The sequence below is a fragment of the Pygocentrus nattereri genome, chromosome 9 (assembly GCF_015220715.1).
Source record: "Pygocentrus nattereri isolate fPygNat1 chromosome 9, fPygNat1.pri, whole genome shotgun sequence".
In the NCBI taxonomy this organism is placed as follows: domain Eukaryota; kingdom Metazoa; phylum Chordata; class Actinopteri; order Characiformes; family Serrasalmidae; genus Pygocentrus; species Pygocentrus nattereri.
Window position 1 is genome coordinate 40577759 of NC_051219.1, and position 16793 is coordinate 40594551.

The 16793-nt window shown below is 40.4% G+C and overlaps 1 protein-coding gene across 3 annotated transcripts in view; it reads left to right on the top strand.

Annotated features, from left to right (window-relative positions):
• The first annotated feature begins 2662 nt into the window (after positions 1–2662).
• Positions 2663–16793, top strand: part of LOC108435228 — a 30410-nt gene continuing 16279 nt past the window's right edge. Inside the window, exons 1-11 of one of the 3 annotated variants that reach the window (XM_017710901.1) lie at positions 2663–2705; positions 5020–5145; positions 5355–5500; positions 6553–6739; positions 8102–9588; positions 10453–10612; positions 11944–12039; positions 12152–12300; positions 12396–12464; positions 15391–15540; positions 15630–15737. In XM_017710901.1, coding sequence (XP_017566390.1) covers positions 5031–5145; positions 5355–5500; positions 6553–6739; positions 8102–9588; positions 10453–10612; positions 11944–12039; positions 12152–12300; positions 12396–12464; positions 15391–15540; positions 15630–15737 — 2667 coding nt within the window. In that variant the 5' untranslated portion in view covers positions 2663–2705; positions 5020–5030. The other 2 variants (XM_017710900.1, XM_017710903.1) reach the window with 2 other exon arrangements.

Sequence of the window (16793 nt, forward strand, 5' to 3'; positions counted from 1 at the left end):
ATTAGAAATGAGCAGATCAGAGGGACAGTGAAGGTGGAGCAGTTTGGAGATAAAGCCAGAGAGGCCAGGTTGAGATGGTTTGGACATGTGTTGAGGAGGAATAGTGGATATATTGGGCAAAGAATGTTGGAGATGGAGCTGCCGGGTAGAAGGAGAAGAGGTAGACCTCAGAGAAGGTTTATGGATGTAGTGAAGGTGGACATGGAGATGGTTGGTGTGAAAGTAGAGGAGGCAGTGGATAGGGCAAGACGGAGGCAGATGATCCGCTGTGGCGACCCCTAAAGGGAGCAGCCGAAAGAAGAAGAAGAAGTTGTCACATTCAAGAAGATTGTGACCCTTTCACAATGTACACACCGGAATGTTTGTGAGTTAGCTGCCAAAATCAAATGAAGTCAAGAGGCTTTTACTGTCATTCCATCTATGTAGAAGTACAAAGTGGAGTGAAATTACGTTCCTCCAGGAACATCACGGCGCAACAAGGAACAAAATGTACAAAGTGCGAACGTGCAGACATCGTGTGCAAACAAAAAATTAAACTAGCACCGACACAGCACTCATTCTGGACATGAGGTGGTGAGAAATAAGGTGCAGAGATATTTAGCATGGTGTGATCTGTGAGTCACGCAGTCAGATGACAGACATAAACACAGCAGAGAGAGAGAGACCCCAATGATCTTCTCAGCCGTCCTCACTATAAGCTGTAGGGTCTTGCGGTCCGAGGCGGTGCAATTCCCAAACCAGGCAATGATGCAGCTGCTCAGGATGCTCTCCACAGTCCTTCTGTAGAACATGGTGAGGATGGGAGGGGGGAGATGAGCCTTCTTCAGTCTCTGCAGGAAGTAGAGGTCCGCTCTCTTGGCTATGGAGTTGGTGTTGAGGGACCAGGTGAGGTTCTCTGTGATGCTCCTGACGATTTCCACAGCAGAGCCTGTGATGTTCAGTAGGGGGTGGTCAGCTCGCTCTCTTCTGAAGTCAACAATCATCTCCCTAGTTTGAAGATGGCATAAGTTATCTATCTCATGCACTATAAACTATGCAAGGAGTTGTCACCTCAGCAATGCAAAATTTTTAGACACTCAACCAGTTGCTTGATTTTTACTAAATCCATGCAGCTATGCTCAGAATGCAGTCCAAGGTAAATAAACGTCAGTTCAGTTACAGAACTTAAAGGGAAACTCCATTTTCTTTTTAAATTACACATAACCATTTAATTATGTAGCAAACGAAGCCATTCAGCGTGGCTCAATGTGACGCGCTTTGTCCGAGAAAAACTTGACGAGTCAGAATTGTTCACAGTGGTAGTGACCAGATGTCTGAAGCGGTTAATGCTTCTAAAAGCTCCTTTAGAGAAATTTACAACATGGTTAGATATATACACTGACACATTGTTTTATAATAGTTTTGTGATAAAGTTTTGGCTTAAATGTATTTTAATCCATCCATGGCAGAGGGGTACACACAGGGTTTTTCAGATCTATGACGATTTTACAACCAATATTACATTTCACTGTCGTCGGAAGAAAACCTCCTATCTCCTTTTAACTTTGCAAGAGAAAGAAAAAAACATTTTTTTACTTTTAATGTAAGTCAATGGAACCAGACGTTTTTCCAAGTCATTTGGGGCCGTTTCTTTTGGTCCATTCATCGTGATATTTACACACAATGTGAAGCAATATGCAACATGCATATGCAAACTATGTCAAAAACTGAAAAACGACAAAAATGGAAATACAAGGTTTTCTCCCGACAGCAGCGATATAAAAACTCAGAAGGTACATAGGTACGAAGGTCACTGGTGGTTTTGGGTTATGGACATTGACTCCTGGGCCCCATCACCACATAGGTCATCTAAGCTGAGCAAACCCATGTTTTGTACACATAGTTTGATTTGGATGAAGAAAAAAAAAGTTCAAACGTACAAATTTTGTAACACATGAAAATGAAATTAGTTTTTTCCTGAACATGCAACCAAAATCCTAGAACTCGTGAACGGGGGGCAACCCTAGGAACTATCAGGAGATATTATTATAGCTACTGCGTAGAAGCTGGAGTGCTTTGGGGTCACGTGCGAGCATAAACACGGTCAACGGGCACCATTCTGTATATCTCAGTAGCTTATGATGTGTTTAAGCTGGCATGTGTAGACAAATTCAGATGAATGATTGTTTTATTGTGATGAACGTCAGCGTGAGTCCACAGCGCGGCTAGCCCACTCATATCCCGCCATAGCCGCTCGGAACGCACTCACGTAGGCCAGCGTGCTAGGCTAGCGTTAAAAGTCTGACATGGGCGGGGTATGTAGGGTACACATGTTCGTGTTTTTTTTTTATTATTATTTTATTTTGGATGTCGTGATTAATATTTTAAACGTAGACTTATTATTATTTTTTAATAAAATGACGTGATGTCATTTTACGGACGAATTACGGGAGGGGTAGGTTAACGCTGGCGCGGCCTGCGCTCGAAGCGGACGTACCCGACTCATATTGTTGGAGAGAACACGTGTTACCACTTTCGTAAAATCGTCTTTTTGGTTATGAACAAAAATATGAAATTCATTGTTTTTGTTTTCATGCGGCCTCGCGTGTTTCAATGGTTTCCGCTACTATGAGAACATTGACCAATCGCAGCGCTGCTGGCGCTGAGTCGGGGGCGGGGCTAACACTCCAACTCAACACAATTAGCGGGCTGCTCGGCTGCTGGTGGTGAGTAACCGACTCTGCTGATGTGGTTAAAGTTTGTATTAAAGACAGTGGCGAATTGTTCTCTACGGGTAGAAACAGGCTTTCTAAATGTACCTCTAAATGCGGGCGCGCGTCACTGTGGTGGAGGTTAGACGGGCTGAAGGCTTCCTCGGACACCGGGGAGACGCAGAGAAACACGTGTGTCGCCGAGTAGCTCGTCCCCCCGGCTCTGTAGCTAGATTAGGGTAGGTAGCTAAACTGGGAGGACATTTTGGCTGCTACGCCGTTCAGTGGCGCTACCAAGAGTCACGTCTGCAAGAAACCGGGCTATTCTTTAACTCCACGCTGTATTCTGCGTTATTTAGCCAGGCATAGCACAGCAGTAACTGCTGAAGCACTGATAATAAGCCGGTTTGCCTGTAAACGAATCCCAGTAACTCAGTAAATACCGAAGCCTGAAGGTAAACGGGCACACAGAGAAGACCTATCCCACTGTTACCTTCCCCTCTTGCTTTACGCTTTATTTCTCAAAGCAGATTCCTTTCCTCTAAGCCCAATTAAGTAAGCCAAAAGTGAGGGAAGCCCAGAAGAAACGTCCCCTTATTGGAAAGGCTTGCCTTTGAGCTTAGGCTATCTGGCTGACTTTGTGGAGTAGGTTACCCCAATATAATGTAAACGTAACTACATGAGTAAAACATGACAAATGGCTTCATTTTAAACCCAGTTTTCCTCCCTTTAGGCAGTAGTTTAACTACCAAGGAAGCGTAGCACTGAAGCTCAAACGAATTGAAGCCTTTCTTTTTGTTTTCCTACCCCGCATCCCGACGATACAATGAGAATGAATGAAAGCCTATTGTCATCCGGGTACCTGGCACGCCGTCCGCTGATTGGCCGAGGCTGCCCCACTGCTCTTCCCTTTAACTTCTAGCGGCGGCAGAGAGGAGTCAGTGGAGGACGGGGCTTCAGTAAACTTGTTTATTTCCTCGACTAAAGACGCATATCAGGTTCAGTATTCTTCGGAGAAGGCATCGAAATCGCGCTGCCACCGGTTACACTGGAAATTGTCATACAGCACATCACGAAGAGCGAACTTTGTCAGCGGTGGGCAGCCCTATCCCCAGCGCCTGGGGAGCAGTTGGAGGTTAGGTGTCTCACTTAAGGGCACTTCAGTCATGGACCGTCAGCCAAGGGGATCGAACCGGCAACCTTCCGGTCACTGGTTCCCTAACCTCCAGCCCACGACTGCTGTCTGCTATGCAAATATAGCCATTTTATATGCTGTCCAAAATGACCAGTGAACCTGGCTTTTTCTGAGCTGTCACATTTGATTTGATGATGGTAAAGTAGTGGTAAATACTCTGCCATGGATTGAACAGAAGCATTTTAGCTTAAAGCCTATGTCAAACCTATTGTAAAATAATGCCTCAAACATCCAGCAGCGTATTTGTTCTTATTTACAGAAATTAAATGTTTTGGGTGGCTGGGTCGCCACCAGTGGGATTCACCAACCGTTTAATTGTGCAGAAATTGGCACTAGATCATATGCGTTCCACAGTGGCATCAAAGTGTCAGTAACTGTGATTATATGCTAGCTGTTAAGTGTTTAGTCAGCACCATAGTAGTACTGGGTGGGGCCTCCCTTTGCACTCAAAGCAGCTTGAAATTTTCTTGACTTTTGTTTGGTGACATGGTGCATTAACATGTCCAAAGTAGCCATTAGAAGATGGGTCCGTTGTGGCCATGAAGGCACGCACACGGTCAGCAACAGTACTTACATCGGCTGTGGCATTCAGGCAATGATTGATTGGTATTAAAGGGCCCAAACTGTACCACAGATGCAGGTTGGGTCCATAGATTCATGGTGTTTGTGTTTATCTGAGTTACTGTAGCATTTCTGGTAGTTTGAACCAATCTAGCCATTCTCTATTGACCTCTTTAATCAACTAGGTATTTCCCTGTGCTGAGCTGCCACTCACTGGATGTTTATTGCACCATTCTGAGTGAATACTTGCGTTCAGCACCAGCAAACAGGCCATGGTCAAAATCACTGAGATCACATGGATCTCTGCTGGCCCATATCTGCATGAATTTATGCACTGCACTGCTGCCACAAGAGTGGCCGGTTATTGTAGACAGTTGAGTGATATGAGTAGGGGTACAGGTAATAAAGTGCTGTGTGAGTGCATGTATGACTACCACAATTGTAAATGTATTTATTACGCTCAGGGCCAATCCAGGATGCTGTCTTTTATTGTGTATTACACTGGGTGTGCTATATAAGGTATTGGTTACTACAAAGTACATTGTGCATATATGTGCTTCTCCCCCCCATCAGGTTATGGGAAGATGGTGGTGATTGGGGTTCTCACACCAAATGATAAACATGCTGACTCTGAGCTGCTGGCCTGGCTCAATCACACACTGCAGTCTAGCTTCATCAAAGTGGAGGAAACATGCTCAGGTATGAATCTCTGGCTTTATTCAAATGTTTAACTCAGCAGAGATCATGACGTTTGATATTGTATTGCAGCTACAATTAGTTTACAATTTAGTACCTAAATAAATGTGATTTGTCAAACCGCCTGAAGTTTTGTTAGAATACTGCTAAAATGTCTGGGGGTTAATGTACTTTCTGTTAGGAGTGCTATGTTTGTGCTTGTATTTCTCCAGGAGCTGCCTACTGCCAGTTGATGGACTTGCTTATCCCTGGCTGTATTGACTTAAAGAAAGTAAAGTTTAAAGCTGAAGATGAAACAGACATGCTTAACAATTTCAAGCTGCTTGAAAAGGCCTTCGACCTCAATTCCATCAAAAAAGTGAGTTTGCCATGCAAATGATGAACAGTCAGTATTTTTTGCAGATGAATTGAAACTGCAATTATTATCAGTCCAGTGTTGAAAGTATGGCAGATTACAAACAATGGGCCCCATTCACCGACTGTTATTGAGAGGAAATTTCTTATAAAACAGTTTTGCAGTTTTCTTGAAGATTCTGACATTCATCAGTGTTCTGTTCTACGCACGCTCAAACAAATCTGCAGTTTAAGAATACATCATGAATATAACGTCTGCCTTTTCTTAGGATCTTTCTCCAGAACACATTTAAGAAAATACTTCAAGATATTGGTGAATGAGGCCCAATAATTTTTCATCTTATTTTTAGCACAGAATCGTCTATAAGCCCGTTGTGACACCAGTGGTAGAAATTTTTGTTCAGGACAGAGGCGGAAAATCTGCTATATTTGTTAGGGAGATATTTTAATCAAAATATCTACGTTTTTGATATACAACAAAGTGTTGATGTTATTACAGTAGCTTGTAGATACAGAGACAGAAAAATGGCAAGATTTTGGTTGACCTTGATGGCAGCGATGATCCAAAAGCAATTCCTGTGAAAAGTTTAAGGAATTTTGTCTTGGAACACGTTTTCTTACTTCACTTAGCATTTAAAACCAGGTTAGTGGATTATTACTAATATACAAATCTGAAGGATTCCAGTGTTTAATACAAAGTTAATATTTTTAGAGATATTTTTTTTTATATCCTGGACAGATCAGTGAAACCCATTAACCTGTTTTCAGCTTTGTCTCATATATGCTGTGCCAAAATCCGTGAGAACCCTCTCAGCTTACGATGAATCATAGGGTGCTTATTGTTCAGTAGGGCTAAAGTGTTAATGTGGGCTGACGTTTCTTTGGTTTGTTTTGTTTCTAAACGGCTGAGCAGACATTTTAAGCGCTGGATGTGAAATAATGAACAATTTCATGTATTCATACATGGTTTATAATTCATATTTATTTGTGTAGTGCTTTTTTACAGTAGACAGTGTCACAAAGCAACTTCTCTTGGTTCTTGTTTTTCCCTTATAGCCGCGGGAGTTTGACTTGGTGGTCCTTGGAGACTTTGTAGAGACTGCCAAACTGCTGAGATGGTTCAAAGTATATTTTGATCAGAATTTTAACGGACAGACATACAATCCAGTGGTGGCGCGTGGTGGACAGAGTTTAGAGCCTTTCCTTGATAAAAAACCAAAGGCTCTTGCACAGCTGGACTTCTGTAAGGCTTTGAGTTTTTCACCCACATTCCGCATTTATGTACACTCTCAGAAATAAAGGTACTGAACTGTAACTGGGCCAGCACCCCTCTTGTCACTGGGGTGGTACCCTCAAGGAGACATCTCAGTACCTTTAGTCAAGGAATAATTGCAGCATAATACATTTCAATGATATTTTTGTAAGTTGTACTGATTCCCCACACTCTGTCTCATCTCCAGGCTTTTTATTCTACTGTTCTGTTACAAATATGTACTTTTCACCTGGAAAAACTTACTTAAGGTACACAGTTGTACCATAAAACTATTATTGTACTTTTGAGGTACATTTACATTGTTTGTACCTTGATGAACAAAAAATGTACCTGCACAGAACCTTTATTTCTAACAGTGTAGTACACACTGCATGATACTTCATTTGAGGGCTTATTTGGCTTAATTTTAAGCATTATTCATATATATTCATATATATTCATTTATGCTGTTTTTTTGTTATAATTAAGATAATAATGGAATGCTATTACCATCATTATCTGTCTTTACTATCACTGCCTGTTTTGTGATGGGAATGGCAGTGTTCATTTTGAGAGAAACGTCTTGGACATGCTGACCCAACTGAATGGCAGTCATGCAATGTAAATACACTACAGAAGTTTGTAGACACCTGTTCGTCCAGCCTTTTTTGCTGCAGCAACTCTTCTCTCTATTCTTCAGGGAAGGCTTTACACTAGATGTTTAAACATTGCTGTGAGGACTTGATTTAGTTCAGCCACAAGAACATTCGTGAGGTCAGCTACTGATGTTGGATTATAAGTTCCCTATTCCAAACGCCACTTCAGCTCATCCTAAAAGTATTGGATTGAGTTCCGTCACTCCTGAGAACATAGCTGCACTGCTCTAGAGCCCAGGCAATGCGAGTAGTCTTAAAGCACCTTTAGATGGTGCTCACCATTGGGCATCTTAACCTTAAGTTCAGGTGTGGCTGCTTCACAGTATCTCATTGTATTGTTAATGCTTTTCTATGTAGATTATACAGGCTGTGTGCACAGTTGAGCACCTGTGTACACCTAGGTACACCTTAAAGTAGCTGAATTCACTGTTTAGAAGATGTGTCAAACTTTTGGACGTACAGTGTCTCTTAGAAGTGAAACTGACCGTTTCTGATTTGAAAGTCTCAAATGGTATTTTTATTTTTCAACAGAATGTTTAAAACGGATACTTAAAACAGAAGTGACGACAGTATTTAAGAGAATTTGACAAATTAAAATGCTTCTATAATGCACTTTTTGTCTCTGGAGCTAGGCTAAGATTATGAACTTGGGAACTTGGATTTCCTAATTCTTTGCTTGTTTCTTATTTCTGTGTAGCAAATAAAGGAGCTGGACGCCATCTAGACATCAGCACACAAATCGAAGCTGTGGATTCATTCTCCTGCAGCCTGACAACACTGCTTTTTATCAAGAAACACTGGTCGTCTTTCTCAGCCAGCACCGACTTACATGTTACATATAGTGCAGCCAGACAAGTGCTGGGCCATAAATACCCCAGTGATATCACAGCCTCTTGTGTTGGAACCCCTTACTGCCTGTACGTATACCATGGAGTAGAGCTTATGGAAAGGGAGAAGGGTAGTGTAATCCTAATAGGACATTTTGACCAGGTTGCTGGAAAGAGCAGAGTCAGGCTGCTTGATGTCATTCAGCCCATGAAGGAGACAAATGCTGCTCTGCTGACCTGCCTAAAGAAGACACTGAAGAAGTTTGAAATCCCTCTAGTGAACCTGGCAGCATTTTATTACAGTTCACCCGACCCTACAGAGCTTGTTTCAGGCCTGAAGATCCTGAATCCCAGAATGCTGTCACTGTGTAGCCTCACTAATCTCGCAGGACAAGCTTGTCACAGTGGCATAATGGCGATGGAGCTGTCCAGGAAAATCAGGGGACTTCTCAAGAAGGTCCACCAACATTTTCCGTCTCTCCCAGCCTCTCTTAAGGAACAGCTCAGTAGTATGGACGACCCCAACTTCAACTCCTCTTTGACATCCAATTGTGTGCTCTTGAGGACAGTAGTCCATAAAATGACCACAGTTTGGTCAGACTTGGCGCAGTACTTTAGCTCACTGGGTGCTCGTAGCAGTATCAGGGAAATTCGTCGTCTCTTCAGAGATCAGTGCTTAAGAGTGAGCTTTTTGTTTCTTGGCCATGCTCTACAACCTCTGTGTGAGTTTCAAGAGGTCTGGCTTAATGATGGAGATTTTAACAAAGTCCTCAAAAATGCTTTAGGCTTAATCCAGCTTTATACATCCAGCTTCCTCCAGCCTAAATCCATGGAACACTTCATGAGAAGCAGTGGGTCCCCCAGAAGTGACCTGATAGAATATCTACCGAGAGACAAGATGATGGTTGGCGCAGAGGTGGTGGAGTATCTTCGACAGAAGAAAGATGCCAAGCTGACTGACAGTCTAGACCTCTTCTACAAGAGTGCCATCTCATTCTACGCTGCAGTCGCTTCCAGTATCGTCAAGAGCTTACCCTTGCCTGACACTGCCCTGAGGAACATGGCTCTCATCTTAAGCCCAGAGGGAAGGATGGAGGTCACAGGGAAAGCTGTAGCAGATTTAGGTATGCTCTTTGGGGTTTGCCCAAGAGCAGAGGATGTTAGCTTGTTAACAGATGATTTTTTTGAGTACCAGTTTGCTGAGCAGGAAAACTCACCTAGTCCAGCTGACCAGTCTGTGGACCAGTACTGGAGGGCGGAGATGAGGATTATGGGAAAGACGTCCATTTTCCGAAAGCTGATCCTGAGCCTCTTGGCCCTGCCTAAAACTTTGAGAATGGAAAGCGTCTTTGCACAAGTGAGTAGCTGTATATTATGTAATCAGTGCTATGGTATTATGCTACATTGCATAATATACACTATATAACCTTGGTTCAGAATCAGAGATATTATTTTAGTAGAATTATTTAGTGTTCTAGTAGAAATACAACTTACATTTTCCTGTAATTTAAGATTTCCAGACAAATGAGGTTGTTCCAAGTTTGCTAATGAATGCTAAATAATAGGACCAGGAACATGTTTAAAATGGTTAAAGGAAAAAGTAAAAAATAGATTTTGGGTTGATTTTAAGAAATGTAGTCCGTATGTTTCAATTTCAAGAGTTTTATTGTTATATTTACAGCAGAACAGGCAGTTTCACAATGAAATTCTTACTTTGCTGTTCCTCCATTCACCAAATATAATCTAAATATAATCTTAATATAATCTTAGAAGAAAATAGAAAAAATAGACAATATAAAAATAACACTAAAAACACTAGTAAAAAATGTATGTAGTCCCTATGCTTTGACATGCATTTCTTTGCAGTCCGAAAAAAATCTGGTTTTCCCTACATAATTTGAGCACAGCGGTCGTCCTTTAAAACCGTGTAAAAATTTCATGATGAGTGCACAAATAGCAATTGCTTGGAATAGTTTTTTTCTCTTTACTTTAATTGGCATTACAAAGAGTGTTTTTGCCTTCACCTGTATAGTTGTTATTCTGGATTTTTTTTTCTTCGTGATGGGGCAGTAATGATGTGTTGATGTGTTATAGAAGCACTTTAAGAACTTGAGGCCCACAAGCTTTGTAGAAGTATTATATTGCATTTAAAATGTCTGTAAACTCATAAATTCAAAAACTAAAGATTGTTGTTTGGGTATTTGTTCTCTGTTGATTGCAGGTGTTTAATGGTGCAGGTGATTACACTCTGCTCGAGAGGGAAAAGGAGATCTCTGAGGAAAAGAGTGTGCCACAGGATGATGATGTCACTGACAGCAGCTCCTATAAAAGTGCCCCATCACACCCTCTCAGCCCAGAAACCCAGGAGAGCGTAGCATCAGGTAATGGTCTTTTCTGCATAGCCGTAAAATTATAAGTCATATCAACCAAAGCTGGCTGGTATGGCCAAAAATCTTGTCCATATCTTTTTGATGTACTGTAACTTGACTAATAGTTTTTGATACTTTTTCCAATGTTTAGTTTTAATCATAATTTGAAGAATAATACTTTGAAACCGTAAGATTCCAGAAAAACACTTAAATTTCCAAAATGACCTGTGAAAGTTTATACAAAGTGTTGATGCTGGAAAAGTAAGGGTAAAAATTCATTTTAGGCCTAAACCTCATCTCAAAACATTCAGAAAAAACAATGTTTCAGGCAGTGCATTCAAAACCATTTTCTATAATAATTTAAATAATAATATTTATAGTAATAATTTTCAAATGTCTGAAGCGTTTAATGCGCCAAAAGTCCCTCACACAGTGAAAGAAAGCATATATCCTTCATCACGTGCTGTCCTTCTGTTGTGTCTTTGAGTTGTGTCCTTTGATGTTTTATCTATATTGTTTCTCCTGAGACGAGAACATATCCGCTCTCCTCTGAACCCAGACTGCAGACCCCCTTCACCTTTTGATTGTTCCCACTTCAGCTACGCTCTATTTGCGCCCTCCTCTGACCCATGTCAGACTATGTATTTATTGGACAGGAGACAGACTGATCACCAAGCTGCCACCATGCATGATTCTCAGCCTACACGTGAATAAAGATCCAGTCTCCTGACTCTTCCTGACGTAGTTCTTACAGAAGGCATTAAACACTTTGGTTCCAGTCACCACCACTATGAACATTCCTGATTCAGTATGTTTCCCTAGTACGGCACATTTCACATCAAACCACTCGGAATGACTTATTACAACCGTTTAATTTTGCCGAAATGTTATACAAATCAGTGAAATTCATCTTTAAAATCTATAGTGTTTGTGGTTATTATTTTTATATGAAACTCGCCATTTATGCCCTTGAGAGAAATGTTATGTCTAATATGCAAACACTGCAAGGGCTGCTGCCTCACTCGAGTTTGTCAGTAAATCTGCAGTCGACTGCTCTCACTGACCACCAGGCCAAGCACAGTTCACTTTTAACAAGTCTATTGGTTGTGAGAGAATGACTAGACTTTTCCTTACTTGTCTAGTGAGTAAAAGGTGCACATTGCCACCTAGTGTACCAAAGTAGCTGTTGTGCAAGTTGTCATTTTCCCAACAAGGCATCTTTTGGACATGCTTGTTCCATTTCCAAGTCAACTGGAAATCGAAAAGCCGTATGTTCTGTGATGTGTGCCTTCTAATCACATTGCTTTAGCTCATGAATTTTTAAGATTTATTATGATTCTCAGATGTTATTGACCTGACTGAAGTGGATGATGTTATACCTATGGAGACGAACACCTATACCTCTCATTCGGAGACAGAAGTGAAAGGGAAAAAACAAGGTTTAGTAACATGGCTGGATTTACCAAGCCATTCTTTCTCATTTATACGCTTTACACACCTGTTTGTCTAAGTTATTGAATTACACATCTTTTCTGTAATTTTGCCCTGCAGACGAGACAAAGATTTCAGAATCAATAGTCATTGATGATGATGATGATGATGATGATGATGATGATGATGAAGAAGAAGAAGAAGAAGAAGATGATGATGATGATGTCACTGACGATGATGTTATGTGGACTGATCATTTTTATCCAGTGGTATCTAGAACTTACATTTTCTCTTCAAAACGGTAATAACTGTTAATAAGTTGTTCACTGTTGAAAAACAATGAATCCAATTTCACATTTTTCAGCCGCTTCACAGTTCAGTGAAGGACGTCACCTCAACGCCTAACAAAGAGGAAATGGATCACTCATGTCAGGTAATCAAAATGAAAGTGTGAACCAAGTGTTCAGCCATTTAACCATTTGAATTCTGTTTGTGTTGAGCACTCCAACTCCCAACTCGCCAGAGGAATGAATATTATGTTTATCAACCTCTTTAACTCCTTGGTTCCAAAACGCATTTTGTCATGGTTTTCATAACTTTCATATTTCATAAGCTACATTCAAAAGGTGGGTGTCATAGGAGGCTGTAACTCACAATTTCTTATTTTCCCACTGAAAGTCGACTCATTTTCCACATATCTCAGCGCTGTAAAATCGACTTTTTAAAAAAAATACAAAGAGCATATCAAATTTTCGACTTTCAGCAGTAAATTGTAATATAGCATTAGGTTTCTGAACATGCAGCACATTTTCTGTTCATTTGAGGGGAGCTTTTACAAAGAAAACCCCAAACATTTACAGTTACTTCATGCAGTTACTGAATACAATTTAGGCATATACAGTGGGTTGCAAAAGTATTCATACCCCTTGAACTTTTCCATATTTTGTCACATTACAACCACAAACATAAATATATTTCACTGGAATTTAATGTGAAAGACCAACACAAAGTGGTATACAATTGTGAAGTGGAAAGAAAATTATACATGAATCAAAACATTTTTTACAAATAAAAAACTAATAAGTGCGACGTGCAAAAGTATTCAGCCCCCTTTTCCCTGAGTGCAACCAATTGCATCCAGAAGTTGCCTGATGACTGCTAATGACTCAAAAGGGTCCACCTGTGTGTAATCTAATCTCAGTACAAATACAGCTGCTCCGTGACAGCCTCAGATGTTGGTTAAGAGAATATTGGGGAGCAAACAGCATCATGAAGTCCAAAGAACACACCAGACAGGTTAGGAATATGGTTTTGGAGAAGTTTAAAGCAGGCTTAGGTTATAAAAAGATTTCCCAAGCTTTGAACATCTCACGGAGCACTGTTCAATCCATCATCCGGAAATGGAAAGAGTATGGCACCACAGTAAACCTGCCAAGACAAGGCCGTCCACCTAAACTTACAGGCCGAACAAGGAGATCACTGATCAGAGAGGCAGCCAAGAGGCCCATGGTGACTCTGGATGAAATGCAGAGAGCCACAGCTCAGGTGGGGGAAACTGTCCACAGGACAACAATTAGTCGTGCACTACACAAATGTGGTCTTTATGGAAGAGTGGCAAGGAGAAAGCCATTGTTAAAAGAAAACCATAAGAAGTCCCGTTTGCAGTTTGCCAGAAGCCATGTTGAGGACACAGCAAACATGTGGAAGAAGGTGCTTTGGTCAGACGAGACCAAAATAGAACTTTTTGGCCACAATGCAAAACGCTATGCGTGGCGGAGAAATAACACTGCACATCACTCTGAAAACACCATCCCCACTGTCAAATATGGTGGTGGCAGCATCATGCTCTGGGGGTGCTTCTCTTCAGCAGGGACCGGGAAGTTGGTCAAAGTTGATGGGAAGATGGATGGAGCCAAATACAGGGCAATCTTGGAAGAAAACCTGTTGGAGTCAGCAAAAGATTTGAGACTGGGGCGGAGGTTCACCTTCCAGCAGGACAACGACCCTAAACATAAAGCCAGAGCTACAATGGAGTGGTTTAAAAAAAAGAATATTCATGTGTTAGAATGGCCCAGTCAGAGTCCAGACCTAAACCCAATTGAGAATTTGTGGCAAGATCTCAAAACTGCTGTTCACAAACGCTCTCCATCCAATCTGACTGAGCTTGAGCTGTTTTGCAAGGAGGAATGGGCAAGAATTTCAGTCACTAGATGTGCAAAGCTGGTGGAGACATACCCTAAAAGACTTGCAGCTGTAATTGCAGCAAAAGGTGGCTCCACAAAGTATTGACTCAGGGGGGCTGAATACTTTTGCACGTCGCACTTATTAGTTTTTTATTTGTAAAAAATGTTTTGATTCATGTATAATTTTCTTTCCACTTCACAATTGTATACCACTTTGTGTTGGTCTTTCACATTAAATTCCAGTGAAATATATTTATGTTTGTGGTTGTAATGTGACAAAATATGGAAAAGTTCAAGGGGTATGAATACTTTTGCAACCCACTGTAAATTCAGATGGAAAAATCTAAATATACCTACAAGCATAAGACGCGAGTGTTTTTCTGCATCTGTAGTAGAGATGGACTGATGCCACTTTTATTTTCAGGACACTGATACTGAAACCTTGGGAATCGACAGATGCAAGAGATTTTTCTAAGAAATATTTTATATAGTATTTCTAAGAGATGGCCCATCAGTATCGCTGGGTATCGATCACAGGCAGAAAATGCTGGCTTGGATGTCGGTTCACTGTGATGTCAAAAGTTTGAGTAATTTGAACATGATTATCTACTTTTAGATGCTTGTCTAAAGTGAAGTGCTTCGATTTAAAACAGCCACTGTTAATCATAGTCGTTTCTAATATATCAGATAGAAATATCAGATTAGTATTGATATCGATCGATACTTGAGGTTTCAATATCGATAAAAGAATAAGTGACAAACACTCCTACCTTTCTCTTAGTGGTATTTTTTTTAAGATGGGGTTACTGATGTTATAACAAGACTGACTTTACGTTGTGTGGTGCTACGAGCAATTCTGTGCTGTTTTTAGGTTAAATTTGTGGCTGAATCAGAACGGTTACATTTTTCTTGGATATCCAAGCCAGTATTTAATGCTAATGTTGGCCCAATACCAATGTCTTTGGTTCAGTGCCGTCTCTAGTTTCCAGTGTTTTTCTGTACTGTACAATTGATTAGCACGCACAATAATTTCAGTACTTAGAAAAGAACAGAAAACCTGTTGACTGAAAGCGCATTCATAATAAAAGCCAGATATGCAGATGAAGATTAGGTTGGAAAATACTGGAGTATTTTATTAGATTATTAAGAAATGCCATGACTTGTTTCCACCTGTAGGATAAGACGGCGTTTGCAGTAGGGGCGATGGTATGGGGGTCGGTGGAAGGCTTTGCGGTTTGGCCTGGCCTGGTGGAGGAGTTGACTAGACTGAAGAATGGAGACACCCTGTGTAAAGTAGCTTGGTTCGGTGATGGTATGATCTCTGAGGTAAGACTAAGGATAGACTGTGTAATGTGTTCTGTACTAGACTCCTCAAGCTCAGACTTGGGATAATCTGTTTTTTGCTGCTATTGCAGATCCGTTCAGATGCTCTCCAGCCTTACTCTGTGTTTGCGCAGTGCTTCTGCCCTAATTCCTTTGCTACTGTGACCGCATACAAGGACGCCATCTTTCGTTCTCTGCAGGTAAGAATCATTTGTGCTAGAGTCTCATAATTTTTCCTCACCGTCTTAAGACTTCATCTTTATCCTGTTGCCCAGACTGGTAGCACAAAGCTCCTGGTCACTTACGTAAAACATATTAAGATCATTTTGGCTTTAAGTTTTCCCTTTAGCTTAAGTAAACTGTGTAAAATCTCTTCAGGGAAATGTTTAAGTGGAAAGTGAGAATCCTTAATTTTAATGAGATTAAGATTCGGGTCTTCATTATTTTGACTTTTATAAATTTAGATTTACAGCTTGAAAATTATTCTCTCAGCATTTAACTTTTTAAATGCTAAACATTTTTCCTTCTATTTCAATGTCTTTGTGTGAGTGTTTAATAAAGAGCACCAACAAAAATATAAAAATCGACTCTGTGCTGGAAAAAAACTCACAATGACAAAATATTAAAATAACTTTTTAAGAATGTAAAAAGCTGTATCTAATGGCATTACATTTTAAGGTATCACTGAGCTTCATGTGTCCAAGTATTTGAAATATCTTATGGAATGGAAATTTCTTTACCATAATCAGCTCAGTCACATCAACTTTCTAGTGTAATGTTGTACTTAATGGGTGGGTACATAGTAAGTAGGGTACTTAGTATTACATGATATACATTTTAAATCTGGAAGAACGTTTCATAAGCAAACAATAGCAGGTACATTAGAAATAGAGGTAGTAATCTAGGTGGTGTGTTCATTTGGTTCAGAAACACTAACATTAAAATCAATACAAGAAAATCAATTGTGCATCAAGTATCGTATTTACAGTGACTATCCAATGACTAGTTTATCTAGTCAATCTTTCCTTAAATTAAATCTGGTGGTGTTGATGCAATTGAACAAACCCATTTGTTCTTCCAACTGTATTCATCTAACCTACATAATTAATATCTTCTCTGCAAAACAAAACGTTAATTTTATTGTACTTGCATTTGTTTGTATTTATTCTATAGTGTTATACAAACCAAATACATTAGATGCTAGTGGGTGGAGTGGCATGTCTTGAAGAGCATAGACTCATTTAACATGTAATTCC